This window comes from Aspergillus clavatus, genomic scaffold (genome assembly GCF_000002715.2).
Source record: "Aspergillus clavatus NRRL 1 1099423829799 genomic scaffold, whole genome shotgun sequence".
Classification (NCBI taxonomy): domain Eukaryota; kingdom Fungi; phylum Ascomycota; class Eurotiomycetes; order Eurotiales; family Aspergillaceae; genus Aspergillus; species Aspergillus clavatus.
Genome location: NW_001517100.1, coordinates 369,343 through 387,874, shown reverse-complemented (window position 1 = coordinate 387,874; position 18,532 = coordinate 369,343). Strand labels below are relative to the sequence as shown.

At 53.4% G+C, this 18,532-nt stretch overlaps 7 protein-coding genes across 7 annotated transcripts, besides 4 other annotated features; 3 read left to right on the top strand and 4 right to left on the bottom strand.

The window, feature by feature from the left end:
* Positions 1-607: 607 nt before the first annotated feature.
* Positions 608-1,864, top strand: ACLA_066030 (glycoside hydrolase family 7 protein; the record flags this gene model as incomplete). Its single annotated transcript, XM_001272392.1, has 1 exon — positions 608-1,864. The coding sequence occupies one exon, from the start codon at positions 608-610 to the stop codon at positions 1,862-1,864; it is 1,257 nt and encodes a 418-aa protein (XP_001272393.1).
* Positions 1,865-2,265: 401 nt separating this feature from the next.
* Positions 2,266-5,016, bottom strand: ACLA_066020 (exoribonuclease II; the record flags this gene model as incomplete). The annotated part of the gene is made up of 2 exons (XM_001272391.1): positions 2,266-4,885; positions 4,946-5,016. 2 exons carry the CDS (start codon positions 5,014-5,016, stop codon positions 2,266-2,268), a joined length of 2,691 nt encoding a protein of 896 aa, XP_001272392.1.
* A 2,633-nt stretch (positions 5,017-7,649) lies between these two features.
* ACLA_066010 (FAD-binding oxidoreductase) lies at positions 7,650-9,457 on the top strand (the record flags this gene model as incomplete). Its single annotated transcript, XM_001272390.1, has 7 exons — positions 7,650-8,145; positions 8,198-8,311; positions 8,364-8,449; positions 8,500-8,751; positions 8,804-8,832; positions 8,881-9,076; positions 9,140-9,457. The coding sequence occupies 7 exons, from the start codon at positions 7,650-7,652 to the stop codon at positions 9,455-9,457; spliced, it is 1,491 nt and encodes a 496-aa protein (XP_001272391.1).
* Positions 9,458-10,516: 1,059 nt separating this feature from the next.
* On the top strand, positions 10,517-11,227 carry ACLA_066000 (uncharacterized protein; the record flags this gene model as incomplete). Its single annotated transcript, XM_001272389.1, has 3 exons — positions 10,517-10,675; positions 10,744-11,072; positions 11,140-11,227. The coding sequence occupies 3 exons, from the start codon at positions 10,517-10,519 to the stop codon at positions 11,225-11,227; spliced, it is 576 nt and encodes a 191-aa protein (XP_001272390.1).
* A 366-nt stretch (positions 11,228-11,593) lies between these two features.
* Positions 11,594-11,617: a microsatellite.
* A 27-nt stretch (positions 11,618-11,644) lies between these two features.
* On the bottom strand, positions 11,645-11,902 carry ACLA_065990 (MoaD/ThiS family protein; the record flags this gene model as incomplete). The annotated part of the gene is made up of 1 exon (XM_001272388.1): positions 11,645-11,902. One exon carries the CDS (start codon positions 11,900-11,902, stop codon positions 11,645-11,647), a length of 258 nt encoding a protein of 85 aa, XP_001272389.1.
* Positions 11,903-11,942: 40 nt separating this feature from the next.
* Positions 11,943-11,986: a microsatellite.
* Positions 11,948-11,986: a microsatellite.
* Positions 11,987-12,215: 229 nt separating this feature from the next.
* ACLA_065980 (cystathionine gamma-synthase) lies at positions 12,216-13,480 on the bottom strand (the record flags this gene model as incomplete). Its single annotated transcript, XM_001272387.1, has 2 exons — positions 12,216-13,250; positions 13,319-13,480. 2 exons carry the CDS (start codon positions 13,478-13,480, stop codon positions 12,216-12,218), a joined length of 1,197 nt encoding a protein of 398 aa, XP_001272388.1.
* Positions 13,481-13,835: 355 nt separating this feature from the next.
* Positions 13,836-17,511, bottom strand: ACLA_065970 (uncharacterized protein; the record flags this gene model as incomplete). Its single annotated transcript, XM_001272386.1, has 5 exons — positions 13,836-13,909; positions 13,963-14,309; positions 14,369-14,420; positions 14,498-14,695; positions 14,748-17,511. The coding sequence occupies 5 exons, from the start codon at positions 17,509-17,511 to the stop codon at positions 13,836-13,838; spliced, it is 3,435 nt and encodes a 1,144-aa protein (XP_001272387.1).
* Positions 14,455-14,476: a microsatellite.
* Positions 17,512-18,532: the final 1,021 nt, after the last annotated feature.

The following is an 18,532-nucleotide window of genomic DNA, read 5'->3' as shown; positions in this document are numbered from 1 at the left end:
CAACGAAGTTCCTGCCGATCGTCGAATTCTTCCGTCCAACAGACATCTACCATTATAGGACGTCTCGATCGGCAGACTCCGAATCGAGCACGGAGGACTATTATCTTGGAACAATAATCTCGGCGCCTGGTCATTCTCCAGCGAGCCAGTCGGGAAAGTTCTGCAGCGTTTTAGAGCCAGGCACGTTTCAATTTCCCAAGACATTCCCCGGACCCCCAAGTGTGGAGATATCTGTCTGGCACGCTCTTTCCTCGGCTATTTTTCTCCAATCAACAAAGGGTAATCTAATAGACATTGTGAGGAGTGCGACCTTCCTCTTGCTGATCTCAATATGAGATTTTTTGCCTTGAAACAGCCGGAGCAGCAGGGTGATATCTTCACGATTGTCAGCATGAATTGGGAGACCGTAACGGGTTGCGGGCACATTCCGGACTCAAGATGGAATATGCCGGACATCAACAATGTCCTCAGGGCAGCTGTCCTGCATCCTGGTGGGATACGATGTCTATAAAGATGGCGTGTTTTTCCTTTTCTGGCGAGGCTTGAGTTGTGTCAACCACAAGTACAAATCCTTTGATTGGTATCGCAGGCCGATTCCGTCGCAATCATGGTTCGAACCTTCGCAGTGACGGCGCTGGCTCTCCTTCCCCTTGTTGCTGCTCAGCAGATTGGCTCAACTAAGGAGGTGCACCCCCAGCTCACCACCTACAAATGCACGTCCCAGGGCGGCTGCGTCAAGCAAAACACCTCGATCGTGCTAGACTCTGGCTCCCACTGGATCCACGCAAAGGGAGGCGAGGTGTCATGCACGACCAGCAGCGGGCTGGACCCGGCACTTTGCCCGGACAAAGAGACCTGCGCTGAGAACTGCGTGGTCGAAGGCATCACGGACTACAGCCAATACGGTGTGCAGACACGCGGCGACGCCATGCTGCTCCGCGAGTACATCAAGCAAAACAACCAGACCAAAGCGCCTTCGCCACGCGTGTACCTCCTCGACGAGGACGGTGAGAACTACAGCATGCTGAGGCTGCTGAACCAGGAATTCACCTTCGACGTCGACGTCTCCAAGCTACCCTGCGGCATGAACGGCGCGCTGTACTTCTCTGAGATGTCCGCGTCGGGCGGCCGCAGCGCGCTCAACCCCGCCGGCGCTGCCTACGGCACAGGCTACTGTGACGCACAGTGCTACACCAACGCCTGGATCAACGGCGAAGCCAACACCGCCAAGGCCGGTCTCTGCTGCCAGGAGATGGACATCTGGGAGGCCAACGCGCGCGCCAATGCCTTCACCCCGCACCCGTGCAACTCGACCGGCCTGCTGGGCTGCGCCGGTGACGAGTGCAACTCCGTCTGCGATAAGGCCGGCTGCGGCTTCAACCCCTACGCCCTCGGCGCCCGCGACTACTACGGCACCGCCATGACTGTCGACACCACCAAGCCCTTCACCGTCGTCACCCAGTTCCTGACCGCCGACAACTCCACTACTGGCGCCTTGAGGGAGATCCGCCGCCTGTACGTGCAGGCCGGCCAGGTCATCCAGAACGCGGTCGTAAAGGTCGACGGCCGCACCGTCAACTCCATCACCGAGCCCTACTGCGCCTCGCAGGGCGTCTTCGAGGGCCTGGGCGGCCTGCGCCGCATGGGCGAGGCCCTCGGCCGCGGCATGGTCCTCAGCATGAGCATCTGGAATGACGCCGGCGGGTTCATGCACTGGCTGGACAGCGGCAATTCGGGCCCCTGCAGCAGCACCGAGGGCGACCCGTCGCTCATCGAGAACAAATATCCCGATACGGCGGTGACGTTCTCGAAGATACGCTGGGGAGATCTTGGGACGACCTTTGCTACCCGACGTCTTCATTAGGTTTGCGTTATCTGGCTAACCTTGTACATAAGTGTTTTTTCCCTCTTCTCCTGTTTTGGATTTGTACATACATAGCTTCAATACCATGGTGGCTTCAAATCGCTTGCAGTTGAGTTGAGAAGAAAAAAAGTCACATCACAGAATGGGCGAGCCACCATAACCGCTCGTTCGCTGTTTTGCAGCCACTGTATGTGGTAGAGTGCTATCGTACACGCTGATCTATAACTATACATGGCCCGGAAACTGTTCATACAAAGATATATCCGCACGGAGGAAAGAGATGAGAATGAAGCCGACACCCCTTACAACTCCTATCCCCAAAAAAAAGGGAATCTTGTACAAAACATGGACTGACCCATCAGTGACAGTTTAACGAAACTTGTCGCTCGCGTTCTCAAATCTCACCGCCACTCGCCAACCCGTTCAAAATGCTTCAGCACCTGCGTCGCCTCCACGACGACAATCATCCGGGAGAGATCGACGGACGTGATCCTGGCGGTGACGATGCTAAGGATATCGATGTCCGGCATATTTGGCGCGAGGATCTGGCAGCGGACGCCCAGCGACGTGATGACGCCCGAGTATCCCTGGCCGAACTCGGTGCCTGCCATCGGGGTGCTGTTGTACGGCTTGTGGACCAGGCAGGTGAAGGTCTCGGGGAGGTCGCATTCGCCGAAGTAGAAGGCGCGGAAGAGGAGCATGCATGCCCAGAACTGCTTGGATGCGGTGTCGCAGTCTCGGATGCGGTTGGACTTCCAGCGCGAGCGCGAGATGTACTCGTCGACGTCGGCTTGGGAGAATGGCAGGACTGCCGTGTCCTGTGTGGCGTCTAGCTGGCGGCTGTGCTCGTGTTCGAACCGGAGCGCCGCTTCAATCTGGTAGTGGGCGATGAGGTCGATGTATCGCCGGAGGGGACTTGTTGACTTGACGTAGGTGTCGAGGCCAAGGGGGATGTGGGGGACGGGCGTCGAGGACGAGATGCCCTTCGGCGCTGCGTAGTGCAGCCATCCCTGTCCGCCGTAGCCGGCGGCGTTTTCGTTCGTGAGTCTTGGGTACTCGGGGTGGTACCAGGTTCCGTCGTAGACGGCCGGAATGTTACGCTCGGCGCACCACTTCCCGGAGACCCAACAGGCGAAGTTCATCAGGGTGGAGATGAGATTGCGCTTCGTGACGTCGGGCACTTCGTGCGGGTTGGTGTTTCCAGAACGCAGCTGGATGATCGGGTCACCGAGGAAGTAGTGACCATTTGTGACGTCCATGTTGAAGGGTCTCATGGATTCGGTGCCAGGGATAACGGAGACGGACGTGTCGGGTCGCGAAGGCAACTCCATTGCTCCGTTCTTGAGCCGGTATTCTCGAAATGCGAGCATCAGCTTCCGTAACGTATGGAAGGTATCCTGGTCTTCTGGTGTCAGAGTGCTGCGCATCCCCTCGCGCGAGTGCTCCTTGGTAAACTGCCCGCCCACCGCCAAGACTTCAGGAGAATCAGTACTGGGCTCAAAAAGACTTCGCAGCTTGTCATGCGTAATATAGATCACATTCCTGGCAATGCCATTGGCGATCTCTGTTTCAAGAACTTCTCCCTGAAGGTTGATCTTGGCGCTGAATGTGAGGGTGGGACGACCAGGGGCCAAACTGAAGTGGCTCTGCGTCAGCGAGCTGGGAAGCATCGGGTATGTACGCTCCGGGACGTAGAGGGTCTGATTACGCATGGCGGCGTATTCCATGATGGTGCTGTCGCGGTTGACGAAAGCCGACGGGTTGGCAATGTGAATACGTATCCAGAACGTGTCGGTCGAGCCTGGAACGCGTTCCAGGGAAACTCCATCATCAATCTCCTGCGCATCAGGGTTGTCCACGCAGTAGACCGCCAAATCGCCCCAGTCAGTCCGTAGGCTCTCCATACTGTCTGACAGGCCTTCCTTGTTGAGCTTCTCGCACGCTTCCTGAACGTTCTGCCACATCGCATCCGACTTTTTAGAAATGCCATGCCCTGGCAGGGCTAAGCTCTGATCCAGTAACCGCAGATTTTCCCATGGAGCTATTACCCCTAGTTCTTGCAGAAACAATTGTACCGTCGACGCGTTGAGATCGAGGGTCGTGTACATGCCGGTTGCGCGCATGATATAGGAACCTGTCGACCTCAAGCTCCCAGAGGTCATTCTCCTGGGGGGTATGCACCATAGCAAAAGGTATTCGATAATCTTCCGATCGTTGTCGTTAAACGGTTCAGTCGGCATTTCGCGATACACCATGGGTTTTCCATCTTGCCCAGGCTCATACCGCTGGGCTGTCGGACCAACACTTGCCATCGTGGTTGGTGACCGTGCCCTTCTGCTAAGTGCTATGAGACGTTGAGCCTTCTGGAGAAATCTTTGCATGGGATGGTCCGTAATTTTGGGCACATCCCGGCCCGATACCCTGCCTGTCGCAGCACGGAGGAGGTGGTCCTGATGTTCATGCGTCCATTGCACAACTTGATCCAGGACTTTGGCAACTCGCTTAGGTTGAACAAGGTAATGGTTTGTGAACAAGGAACTCCGGTCATTCTCAATAAGAAATGGCTTTCGACGCACGGCCTGATGCACGGCGAAGAGGATCGTTTCATCCAGCTCCTCCTTGTCCTTACCCAGAGCCTTGCAAGCTAGTTCCTCCAGGGTGTACGCCAACCTATCTTCCTCATCTGCCACAGTTTCGTGAATGTTGTCCAATGTTTGCGCATGATCTCGATAGAACTCCTGGAGTTTCGTGTCGAAGTCAATCATACTCTGCAGCAATGGAGCGCCAATCGGTCTCGGCACTCCACCTTCAATGGAGGACTGCATTTCGAAACTCAGTTGCGCAAGCTTGTCCGGGAAGTGTGGCAAGAGGGGAGCAACCAATTCTCGAGGAGCGAACTGCTTGACCACGTAATCCAGGTCCTTACTGTGAGCTATTCGCCATTTCCCTCGTTCTGTGTAAAATTGCTGCTGTTTTTGGACGGATCGGACGTAGATCGCGAAGCTCAACAGACCATCCACACTTTGTGAGAGCCGAAGGTTAGCAGGTGTAGCACGACTAGATGGCCAGATAGTGTCTCACGTACGAGCTGATAGCCACCAGGTCTCCAGGCTGAAGATATTGATCCATCGCTTCCCCCTCTTCTCCGACATGGGAAAAATCTGAATGGTCCTCGTCAACTGCTTGCAATGCATCACTCCCAGCATTAAAGACCTCTTTGCTATCATTCAACATATTCCCAACCCAGGGGGCGGAGGGCTCCAAGGGATTCGAAGTCCCTGGACCTCGGATAGGGTCCAAAAGGTTTGGATGCGTCTCCTGCCATTTACGCAAATAATCCCGAATGTTCTTGTTTTCCTCGAATTCGGTTTTCAGAAGGATATCTTCAACAGATGTGGTCGACTTGCCGGGTGTTTGTCCAACAGAATTTGTCTATGAGGCCTCAATGTCAGAATATGAGCCACATAATACCTCAGAATTTGTCCATACCTCAATTTCTGTGCTCAACGTCCGGCGAATGAGCAATCGGCTATCTGATATGCGCCCCCAGGCATACTGCTGTGTCGTATGTGCAGCTCTCGGGATGGGGCGGTCGCGTCTCAATGATCGGGTCAACCCAATGAGCCTATGAGACAACTGCGTCCTTGGTAATAATATAGACATCGCCAACAAGCATCACGTAACCCAGGTAAAACTCCCCTAGTCCTCAGAATATGTAGATTCGCCATTCATTTGACGCCATTGAAAACTTGCGGTATTTTGCCGGCACTTCCAGAGTCACCGCCCTGGCGGTCGGAGCACCAAACCCACCAATAAGTCGGCGGTGATCTGTTTGCTGTTCTATACAATATTAGGTTGATCTTTTTCGACTTCTTCTGATCATTCTGACTTCTAGGGAGCTAGTGCATCATAAGACTTTCTGGTCTTTCTCCAATATTACAAACCACTGGCTGAATACCTAAGGCACATCAGTCAAGTCAGCTGTAGTTCGGCATGCGATCTTACTCCTCCATACTCCATATCTCCCGGCGACTAGGGCCAGATTCAGGCTACGGATTCTGAAGCAAGACTGTCCAGCAAAATGACGATCACAACAGTGCAAATACAGTTATGAATCTGTACGAAACGATTGCCGGATGAAGGGAAGAACTACTACAACCCTCGGTTATGCACTATATATGATGTGACTTCCACCGTCTACTTGATGTTCGTGGCCCATCGTGCCATGATTTGTGTTCATGGGTTCGCGTTGGGGAGAAAAAACACAGTGATTGCTCCATATTCTCCGGATGATCAGGCACTGATTATCTATCTATCAAGTATCCATGCAGCATGCCAGCAATAATAGCATAGAAGACTCCAGCGGCCACGCTAAGTGTCAAAACAATCAGGGAACGGAGCAACCTAAGCCCTAAAGTCTTAGAGGCTTGCCAATCCTTTCCTTAATTGTTTAACCGAGTCATTCTGGAGGTTTACTCCTGTCTATCACCATATCTATCACGGTCTATCAGTTTCTAAGTGCTAACCATCTATCATTCCTCTGGTAGCACCTGCTCTCGGGCAATTGAAGTCTCAGACTCTCAGTAATCTGGAGTGTCAAGGCCCCCGGGAATCCTTGATACCTGAGCCGCTGAGCGCTTGATGGACAATCGTTCAACACTTGCGTTGCATCTATTCCCCACACCTTAGTCCACTTGGTTAATTGGCTTGACTCACTTGAGCGATCCTATCGTCCTACTCAATCAACTAGGCGTTGATCATTCCAAACATAGCCTTCTGATCTCTGATCTCTGAACCCTAAAGTTAACAATGGCTCCCTGATTAATGAGTGACAGCCGGTAGCTGTGTCACCCGGTTTTGGCAAATGGTGCTGGATCTAGTTATCAGTCAATCATGATTCAAGCGTGCAATCTCCTGGCGAATATACAGGTCTTGCAGGAATGGCAGAGGGGCTAACTAGAACCCTGCCACCTAGCAGGCTAGCACCATTAGCAACTATCTAGCAGAAGAAGGTGTCTCTTGAAGCGAAGACCAGGATAGTTAGCCTTCAGGATTATAGGATGACCGCCGCACAAACTCCTTTACTACAGGAGATCAACATCTCGCCATTATTGGGCGAAATCATAAGGTCGCAATACGCGATACGACTCTATTCAATATGCTTAATGCCTGCAACTTTGCAAGTGCAAGCCTCTTGACGATTCAAACAAGGACCGCCTTGTTGATCCTGAAGCTAACTGTTAGCGTGCATACGGTCTGATGCCTGAATATGTTCTCTGCATGGACTTACTGCGGCCTGCGGGAATGTCCTTGCCACATTATTCCCCCATTGGTAGGCGTCCTGGACAATCTATCCAAATATATACTACATCTAGTGTTTACGGCATTTTCCACCCTATGATTTCGTCATGTCACGGCCTAGGACTACTCCGCAATAGGGGCACTTTGCCAGGTTCCCCTGCAGTGTGACGGCGTGGCCGTCGTGAGGAGAATCTGGAGCCATGGACCCATGGCAGCTCGAATATGGTGAGACACAGTCTTCTTGGCGGAGAAATGTTCTTTTTTCCAGTTTCCTTGAGGCATTTCGCATCGCCTTCTCAAAATGGAGCACCGACTAAGGCCCAGCAGGTCCAGTAGTCGGATATCTTGGGGCTACTTCTGTTGGCATGTATATATAGACTGAATTCCGTCGTCCCCCCTGGAGTTCGTTTGAGCGACTCCGCGGCCAAATCTGCGTCCAATTCATCTATATACAGTTTTGGCGTTAGCCAGCTATTCCGGCGTCATGGCATTTGGTCCATCATGGCGCACTGCAGTGGCGCTCTCGATGGCTACTCTTGCTCATCTGGCAACTGCGGATATTTGCTCGGTGATCAAGCAACAGGGCACCGAAATTGAAAAGCCACTGACTCTCGCCTACAATGCCGAGTTGACAAAGTACTGGTCCGCTGCTTGTGGAGACCTTCGGCCATCATGTATTGCTGCTCCTTCGAGTGCCCTTGAGATGTCGGCTATTGTGAAGCAGCTGCATAACTTTGACGACCTTTTTGCGGTGAAGTCGGGTGGTCATATGCCCAATAATGGCTTCGCGAGTGTCCAGGATGGACTTCTCATCTCCACCAAGAATCTTGACCAGGTGATCTATAATCCCGAAGATCAAACTGCAATCATTGGTCCTGGTTTGTCGTGGGAGGATGCTCAGAAGGGTCTAGATGGCACTGGCCGAACCATTGTTGGTGGGCGTCTTGGTGGTGTCGGCGTCGGCGGCTATATGCTTGGAGGTGAACCAATATCATTGCCTTGCGAATGTTAATTCTTTACTAACTGGGGTAGGCGGATTGAGCTTCCTGAGCTCCCAGTATGGCTGGGCCGCTAACAACGTGGTGAACTTTGAGGTTGTCCTTGCCAATGGGACGGTTGTTAACGCCAATGCGAAGGAAAACACTGGTATTCAGCACATGCATTCTATTGCTTGAGCATCTGGCTGACAGCAGCTTAGATCTTTTTGCGGCTCTCAAGGGAGGTGGCAACAACTTTGGCATCGTCACCGCATATACACTCCAAACACATCCTCAAGATCACAAGGTGGGTTGAGATTCAAATCAGAGGCTTGATTAGCATGCTAAACCGTTCAGGTTTGGGGAGGAAACTATGTCTTTACTGCCGACCAGACCCCCCAGGTCCTCAGCGCTGTACGCGATTTCACTGAGAATTATCCTGATGACAAGGCTGCCATTATCGTGACCGTTGAGAAGGGCTTGCTGATCCACACGTGGATCATGTTCCTTTTCTATGATGGACCTGAGCCACCAGAAGGGGTCTTTACCAACTTCACTGCCATTCCTCATACCAGCACCACCAAGACCTGGGATAGCTATTATGACCTGGTCCGTGATACTTCTCGCTACTTCGATGAGACAAATACTTACATTGACGCAGCTCAAACACAACGATCTCTTCATTCTGCAGTAAGTCTTCCTTGGACTCTGGCTGCACAAGTACTGACCTGTCTATAGTGGCCAACGGTACACCATCGCTACGGAGACCACTCCCCTGCCGAATAAGACAGTCGGCGCAGAAGTCATGCAGGGCTACTACGATCACTGGCTCGATGTAGCCAAGTCCGTTCTGGATGTGACCGGCGTGATTGCGTCTCTTGCATTCCAGCCGATGCCGCGCACGATCACTAGCAAGGCCAAAGCCCTGGGAGGAGTAAGTTCAGACTGCTGCTGTCCAATGCTGAAAATGTAAAAACTGCCCACTAACCTAAACAAGGATCTTCTTGACTTCCCGACCGATCAAGACTACATTATCATCGAGCTGGATTACTCCTACGCTTTTGCCATCGATGACAACAAGATTGATGCTGCCGTTCAGCGTCTCTATGGTGGTTTCGACAATATCATCAGCGCCAACATTGACAAGGGACTTTTGCCTGATGTATACCGGCCCCTGTTCATGAACGACGCGTACTTCCGCCAGGACTACTGGGGTCGCATCCGCACCAAGGAACAGGCGCTGCAGACCAGACTCAAATATGACCCTGATGGGTTTTTCCAAAAGAGAACAAGCGGGGGATTCAGGCTTCGCTAGGATGTTGAGGCGATCCATCTATACAATCCTCCTTCATTGGTACATCCAATGTCACACATATCTAATGATCCGGCCTTCTATATATACTACATAACTGGTTACTGAGTGTCCACTGACAAAAATAGCATTGCCACTATAATCGAGCGATTCAAGGCCGTATACGATAAACTTGGACAAAGCATAACGGAAATAGCTATAGCTATAGCTGAAGCTCAAAGCTCATCCACAGGGACGTAGCACGCACTGAGTAGTCATGATTGGTCCCTAAGACTGCGACAAAGGTACATGAAACCGACCCAGCGCAGCCTCCATCTCCCAGAAGCCAAGGTAGACTAAATACTTCCCCTCCCTTGTCTCTGTATCAGGTTCATTTAAGCTCGTGTGGCTGTTGGACGAGAGCACGCCCGCGGAGCGAGCAATGACATCCTGCAAGCGCCGGGGTGGAGCCCAGACCCATGTCTCCCGCCATATCAACCCTTTGTACGCAATTAAATCCCCAGCACTGAATATAACAAATTAACAACAAGCAGCCTAGAGGGAGGTGTGCCGCTCTGTGCCGCGTGGGGTCTAGACCGTCAAGCGAGGAGGTCAGTCAATCAGGACGTGAATTGGTCTGCGCGCTTGTGGGATCGACGTCTTTGACGCCCTGTGCATGCGCAGGGCTGTCTTTCTGTCCGTCTGTCCAGGATGTTGGGACGGGTCTGGATTCAGGATCTGGGTTCTGGGATCTAGAATCAGGCGATTGCTATAATTATTCCCGGATGGGGTTGTGTGTCTTTGTGTGCTGCGGCATGGGTGGCATAAAAGGGTGCATTGTCGCTGGTGGGACTGGGTCTTTGTTTCTGAAGATCATAAAAAGAAAAAGAGTCGTCAGAGATATAGAGAAAGTATCCTATTATTACGCTCCTTTCGGTTTATTGCTGGGTTATATATCAGACGTTCATTCCATTACCGCTTTGCTACCTGCGGTGTTGTTGCTCTCGGCTTATACACAAACCTCCAGTCACACGCTCTCTCATCACTATATACATATATACACCATCAACCAGCCTTATCGCAATGGCACGATACGGAGCCCTAGGCGCAACCTTCCAGATCGCCCGCATCGTGCAGGCCTGCTCCCTCATCGCCATCATCGGCCTCACAGCCAACTTCATCTCAGAGATCGTCTCCCGGAAGGCGACGCCCCCAAGCGCCTTCATCGGCACAATTGCCGTGGTTAGTCCCCCCATACCCATCTAACCACTTCTTCCCCAGCAATCGAACCAAGCTAAGATTGAAAAAAGACCTGCATCGCAGTAATCTACTGCATCATCACCTCCATCCTCTTCCTCGACAACATCCTGCCCTTCCTCGCCAGCGCCGCCCTGGACACCCTCTTCCTAGTCGCCGTCATCGTCGTCGCCGTGGTCCTCGGCCGCCCGCTCTCGTACCTGCAGTGCGACGTCATTGGCGATCTCACGAGCGCGGGTTCCTCTGCGTACGCCTTCGCCACAAGCCTGAACAACTACCTCGACCATCTGGATGGCACGGTGGACTACCGCAATTGGATTGCGGCGTCGAGGGGGGTGTGTCTGGAGGCGAAGTCGATTTGGGGGTTGAGTATTGCATTGTGGTGAGTTCCAGTCTCTCCCCCTGCTCTTTCTTTCTCCTTTAATGATGAATGATGCTGATGGGTGTAGTATTCTCTTTTTCTTCTCTGCAGTCTGCAGTGTCTGTCTGTGGCGGCAAAAGAAGGCTGCTGGCGCCGGTGAAAAGCTGGAGGGATGATTTGATCATGTCCTGTCCTGTTCGGCTAGGGCAGGGCAGGGGCTGGAGCCACACGCGCACCAGACGATAGAGCCAGTTTCGGTTTCTGTTTTTCGGAGGAAAGTAGGGTAATGATAATGGGAGGGAGACATTTTTTTTCTTGCTCTGCTGGTTTTCTTTCATTCATGTTCACAGTTCACGTTCATGTTGTCATCGCATCGCAGTTACTTGTAACAAGCTCAACCGCACGAGCCTTAATATCAACAAGCCCCATCTACCATTTCTACCAGAATCCAGCATCAGCATCAGGATTTAGTATCAAATAGCAGCCCTCCGCTTTACACACATACCTCAACTTCCACCAACCCTCTCTCCCCCAATCCCAGCCAGTCCCCAGTCCCCAGTCCCCAGACTCAGCGGAGAGTTTTGGCATCGAAATCACCCCGAACTAACAGGCGGAATAATCGCGACCTCATCCCCAGCCTCAATCACGCGCTCCGCATCGGCCTCAACGTCCACGTATTCATCGCCCAGACTCACGCCGCAGCTGGCGAGGATTCTGGCGCGGATGCCCGGGTAGCGCGCGTCGAGGGTGTCGAAGAGGGCGGAGAGGGGGAGCGGGGCGGGGAGGGATTCGGTTTGTTTGTGGGTGTAGGCGGAGGCGGAGGAGAAGTAGTGGATTTGGAAGGTGGACATTTTTGGGGGTGGGGGCGGACTTGGTTTGTAGATGAGGTGAGGATGGAGGGAGGGAGGGAGGGAGGGAGGGAGGGAGGGAGGGAGAAGGGGTGAGTTGGGATGGAGGAAGAGGGAGTAGAAACTAGAAAGGAGTTGGAGATGCGGGATTGTGGTGGTGAGTGTGGTGCGGGGTTGTTCTTATCGGCACTCCACCGTGATAGGCACTGGACCAGGCATACTGAGTAATTCGACGTTACAGATTAATATTTCACATATGTGAAGTGAACGCGGGAACTGGAGGAAAATTATCACATTGCCAGTTGCCATTGATATACTAGTTCCCCGTCAACGCCCGGAAAGCACCCACCAAATCCCTTCTCAGATCCTCCCAATTCTCCAACCCAATACTAATCCGCAGTAACCGGCGATCCACCGCAGCATCCGTCATAGTCCGCCACTCGATCAGCGTTTCCACGCCCCCAAGACTCGTCGCATGCTGGAAGAAGGCCAGCTTACTCGGCAGCTTCCTCGCAAAGTCCTCCTCGCGCATGGTGATCGAGAAGACCGGCCCAAAGCCGCCCGCCATCTGCTTGCGCAGCCACCCGTCCTCATCCCGCTGCAGACTCGCATGCAACACATTCGCCAGCGCCGCCTGCGTAGCCGCCTCGTCGCTGCCCGGTGCCGGACTCACCGCCCGTAGCGCGCCGTCCAGCCATGCCACCAGCGCCGTCGCGCTCTGGCTCTGCCGCTGCACGCGGATCTCCAGGGTGCGCAGACTGCGCACGCCCAGCCAACTCTCCATGTTCCCCATGACGCTGCCGAGGAACAGGCGGTCCTGGAAGAGTTTCTTGGCCCAGTCCTTGCGCTGGGTCGCCAGGACGCCGCAGAGCACGTCGCTGTGGCCGCCAAAGTACTTCGAACCGGAGTGCATGACCAGGTCCGCGCCCCAGACAAACGGGTCCTGGAGGCCTGGGGGCGCGAACGTACTGTCGACGATGAGGTAGGCGCCGCGCGCGTGCGCTTTCTGCGCGTACGCGGCGATGTTGAACGCCGTGCCTTGCGGGTTGAGCGGGGTTTCGAGGAGGATGACGTCGCCGGCCTGCAAGTGCTCGGCAGGGCAGTCGAGGTCGAGCTTCTGGAGGCCTGTGAGGCGGCCGAACATCTCGATCACGCCGTGGCAGCCGTGGTAGCCGTTGCCGAAGGCGATGCGGCGGGGGTTGAGGAGGACGAGGGCGGCGTTGAGGGCCGAGAGGCCGGAGGAATAGCTGATGGCTTCGCCATTGAGGAGTGACGATAGAATAGTCTCGAAGCGGGTCGGGTTGGGTGCCGAGAGGCGAGAGTAGACGTGGCTGGTCTTGTCCTGGTCATACTGGACGACAGTCAGTACTCTAGCTACCTACATAATAGAAACCAAAGAAGGTAGGGACTAGTGCATACCCCGCTGAGATCTGTCAGTGGTACCAGATCGTCGGGGTTGTTGGAGTATCTGAAAGTCGTGGAGACATGAAGCGGGGGAGCAACATCGGTAACTACATTCAGCTCGTCATCCGCATGGAGCGAGAGCGTCGAGGCGCCAATGTCGGGGGGGAAATGCGACATCTTGATCGTTCTATCCGTAGACAACGGGACCAGAAGGGAGATACAGATAGTGTCTGGTCAATCGTGGAATTGGAGAGGCCTTTTGAACGATGGAGATGCCCCACGGTTGAGGGGGCTCCCACGTGACGCCAGTGCGGGCCGACGGGTGGAGTCTGGAAATTGCGTGATAGACAGATAGATAGTAGTATGACAGTGGACAAGAGACCCAGGATAAGTCCAATGATAAGTGAAACAGGGGGTATATGGCAATAATAGCACCTGAGGAAGTTGGCTTAATGTACAAAAAGGGCGCGGGGAAATGGCCGTCCTGTCCTGTCCGTAACTTCGTAACCAGCGAATACTCGGCCAAAAGAAATCACCGCCGAAGAGATCCCATCCGGGACGATTCTCGAACTGTTCCAGGGACCGCGGCCTGGAAAGCCGATCGATCTGTGGACTTGTTAGCATCGGAAATCCCATCCAGACATTTTCTGGGAACATACCGGCTTCAGAGTCAAAGGCAATCGCAATATCGTCATGCTCAATAGGATACTCCGGCATATCTAGACAGACGAAATCCGAGGCAGGGTCGTCCTCCGTTTTCGGGAGCGCGAATTTGGCGTCGACAAGTCGGATGCAGAACTTGCCAGAGCGGCTAAAGTTCTCAAGAACATCTGTCCCCTTGAGAACGAAGTTCATGCACTTTCCATGGCTGAAATCGGCTAAGAAAGCAACCAGCTGTATCACCTTCTCCTGCTGGACGACCTGGATACGAGCCAGCGTACATTCCCATTTCTTATATATAGGGACCACCATCCGGCGCCTTGAAATCATAAACGACGAAGCGAGACTAGGATGCGTCGTTAGCCCCGGCGAATGGAAGCAGCAGAGTCTTAAGACAGTACATACCCATCGAATAACACTTTGAACCCAGTCACAGCGGCTTGGAAAGCATGGAGGCCTGAAGACAGATCAGTCCAATCCGGAAAAAAAAAATATATATATATATATATATATTCCTAGGCAGGCATAAAATACCTTTGAGAGATGCAAAATCAAAGCGGCGAACCATGGCTTTGGTCATGGAGATTTGCATGAAATTGGTCAGTTTGTCCGTCAACTCGGGAGACACGAGATTCTCCGCTACGGATAGGGTCATATCCTGCTGTACCGGCCGGTATAGACTAAGCCCGGTTCGGTTGTTGACGTCCAAGCCTATTTTAAGTTCACCAGGACCTAAGATACAATCAGTTTGAGTTCCCGCACCGGTGCAATAAGTTGAGCATACCCAAGTTGAGGCGGTCCGTCACGGAGCCCCAATCGGTGGCTATGAACGCTCGCAAGTTGTCAGACAAGATTGTTGGGCCATATCCGTGTTCCGCCTGCGGATCGGAATCGTGAATGACTGACACATTGCCAGCGGGAAATTGAACATGGGCCTTTGCCGGTTGGCCATTGAACTTATCCGCTGGTTGTTCTATAGTATAGGCCCGCAACGGTATATCCGGTATCTTGTGTTCGTCCTCCTTCGCGGTCATACCCAGGAGCAGAGCATGCATGGTGTTTCGATCCTGAGCTTCTTGAAAGGTCATCAACATCGACCGTGTTCTACCGTCTTCTTTCACTTTGAGCATGAGAGCCGGCGATCCATCTTCTCCCCGAAGGAGGCCGAAAATGATCGGGGTACCATATCCCAGGATATGGCACACGTTGCTCAAGGTTTTCACCTTGGGACTGGTGAGCACGGTTAAACGGAAACCCCGATGGACACTCCTGCTGCCCGTGCCCTCCGTGATCGTCGCTGATCGCTCGAACAACCGCAGACGGCACCGCTCGACCGGCTCGGCAGGGAACGATTTGGGCGCCGCAGGATCCATACAGTGGAACATCTTGAGCGTGTTCTCAAAAATCACCGACTCGCCGGCTCCCGGCGCTAGGCTGGCCTCGGTCTTGAGAGTATATTGGACGATGTTCCAGAGATTTTTGAAATCGTCCTCTTGAAACGAGACATCCAGCTGGAAGCCGCGGGGCAGTTTGACGCGCATGGAATGGGACCTCACCTGCCACTCAACATCATCCCAAGTCGGCCCCTTCTTCCGATCCGATTGGATCATGACATTGACCAATTCGCTTTGACTCGTGATGGCCGCGAAGACATACCAGTCCGCACGATCACGGAGGATAGACAAAGAACAGGAAATGGAGAAATCCTCCTGGGTATCATCTTCCCGCGAGCTGATGCAAGCCTCGACAAACATACTTCCATAGCTGAAATGACGGCTCGTATCCCCGAGCGGCATCATGTGCGCAGTACTTGTGCCCTTTTCAGATGTATCCACCAATACCGATCTGGTTGCTGCGCCGGAAAGCACTGCCGAAACGTCAGGAGCAAAGAATGGGTACCGAACCCACACACTCGTGTCTGCTGCCACGGCCGCGCCCTCCTCAGAGGCTATGATAGCGAGGATGTTGTTTCTCTTGATCGACATGGCCAACGACCGCAAGTGGCTCATCGTCGCCTGGTGCAGGGAGAGACATTCCGCCAAACGAGTATCACCGGTGGTGCTTGCGACTGCCAGCAGCGCATCGATGCCCATGGCTCCATATCTAGTGAGCTCACTGTGCCCCGGCACAATGTTCTCGTTGATCCATAGGGCTTTGCCGAGATCCAGCACGGCTTGCTTCACGTTTTCCACCGTGCTTCGCGGAAGGGTCCGCTCTCCCGAGCTTGACGGTCGGGATCGCGCATACGATTCCAGTCGTTTCTTTCCCCGTAGGAACCACCATACTGCGGCTCTCATCCATTCAGCAAGAGAGGTCTCCATCACAGGCTTCACCTGTTCCGCGGAACGGCGGATGGGAGTCGCATATTGTGCTACGTAGGCCTTCAGATCTGTAAAGGCAGTATCGCCCAGTTGATTGGCGATGGAACGGAGAGAGGCTTTCGGTGGTAGTGCCGGTGCGGTTCGTGCGACTTCACGGCCATCTCTGCTCGGAGGGCGATCTTGACCCTGTGAGGTTGGGTCCCGCGAGCCAGGCTGCAGCTTGACAGGTGATAGGGTCCGTGATTCTGTACCGGTGAGGAGCGCAGAGGGCAGATTTGACTCAATGGGGCTTGCATTCCCCCGGTGAGCTCCCCCTAGGCTCGGCGGATTTTGAATAGGTACCCCTAGCGCTTCGGAATCTGTTTCAGAGACTGGTGGCGTTTCGTAGAGGGACACAGGACTATCTGGAACAACAACTCCCGCGGGATTCTTCCTGGGCTGCACGTTATCTTCGGGGGAGGAAGGGTCATCGTGGTAGCCATGCTGCAGGGCCCGTCCTTCTTCCGCTTGCATCTTTGCTCGGACCACCTGGGCAGAAGAGTCGGTGTCGGGTGAAGCTCGGAAGGACAGGCGAGAGCCAGCCTCGCCAAGGTTGAGCGTCATGAGGAATTCCTCATCCTGAGGGCTTTTGATAAGCAATGGTTTCCAGCTGTTTGCGTCCGAACCTGCATTGGTGTCTTGTCGCTTGGGTGCGTTCACATAGGGAGCGCGATCCATCGCTCCAACCGACGTATCGACTCGCAATTGCGGCGTCTTGGACTGGGTATCGCTCCGACGGCCTCGATTCAACGAGATCTCGGCGGTGGGGGCTTCCGACTCGTCGCCCCCTTCCCCGATCACCTCTGGTCCTTTATCCGAGAACCTCACCCTCAAGCCCTTGCGAGCACGGGCCTTCCGTGGCGGCGATGGAAACGTGGAAGGAGGATAGATCTCAGTTGCGGAGGAGGGATTCAGGATCGGGGACGCATTGGACAGGTCCTGCGCGGAAGGCCAACGATGCGAGATGTCTAAACGGGGTTTCTGGGAACCTCGACCAGTCGCATTCGCGGGATGTACGGCGTGCGAGACAGATTTCGAACGGATCGGGGCCAGGAAGGCTTCCACCTGCTGATCAGCCGTTGACCGATTCGTCTTGTCCCTCGAGAATAATTTCTGCTTCCAATGTTGCTTCTTCACGACCGGTTTTGGTTCGGTTTCCAGAAAAGCGAAGGGGTCGTTTGTCGACATGTTGGCGGGTGTGGGATCTGGGGGAGAGTCTTAGGCGGGTAAAAGATCGCAACGACGCATCGCAAGCCAGAGAAGAGCTTATATCTCTCTTTGATCTCTAAGCGCTGACCTCGGATCAACAAGGGGGCCGACTGATTATTGGAAGAATCGGGGAGGTTGCAGGGGGAGGGGAGTGTCGTGTGTGTGGGGGATTATTGCGATAAGGAGCGCGGCCGAATCCAACAAAGGATAAGAGGTGATTCCTCGCAATAACGCACGAAGGGGGATGTTTTCTTCTTTTCTTCTTCTTTTTTTTTTATCTTTCTTTTTTTTGGGGGGGGGAGGTCTGTCGCCAGATGAAAATGGTTGATTGCTTTTTGAGATCAAGAGAAGAAGCAGCCCAGAAGAGCAGGCGACTAGAGTAATAAGCTGCAAATAATATGGTTGGCTGGCTAGTCACAAGTGAACAAGTACCTAGATAATACTCTTTCACTCGGGGAGGGAGGCGCGATTGCGTTACGCTGTCCGGTGGAGTAGTTAAGTATCTAGGGGACAGAGGGATCTACCAAGACCAATTAAATAAGCATTCAGCAGAATAGAGTGAGGGGGAGGAGAGGACTTCGGGGAAAGAAGGGGGGAGGGGGATTTTTTTTTCTTAAAGGGCTCCCTGAAGAAGTTGTCCTGGTCTACTACCTTTGCAACTAAAAAACGAGGTTTGAAGCGATTGATCGTGCTGGAGGTTGACAAAGGCAAGGACGGGAATTGGTAGATAGGTAGATAGTCGTTTGAAAGAGTTCCTGAGGTTGCCAAGCTGGACCAGCAGCTCGTTGTCTGTTGTCCAAGGAAAACCCCCAACTCTAATTGGAGAATGAGAAGAATAGGGGGGGAAAGAAGAGGAAAGTAGATATCTAGTAGGTCTCTTAAGATTAATAGGTAGAGGGCGAGTAGGGTATCTACGGAGTACGGAGTAGTAGAGAATCAGGATGGGTAGTATCCAGCAGTGGACATGCCCCCGTGCTATGAGCCTATGCCTAATAATAAT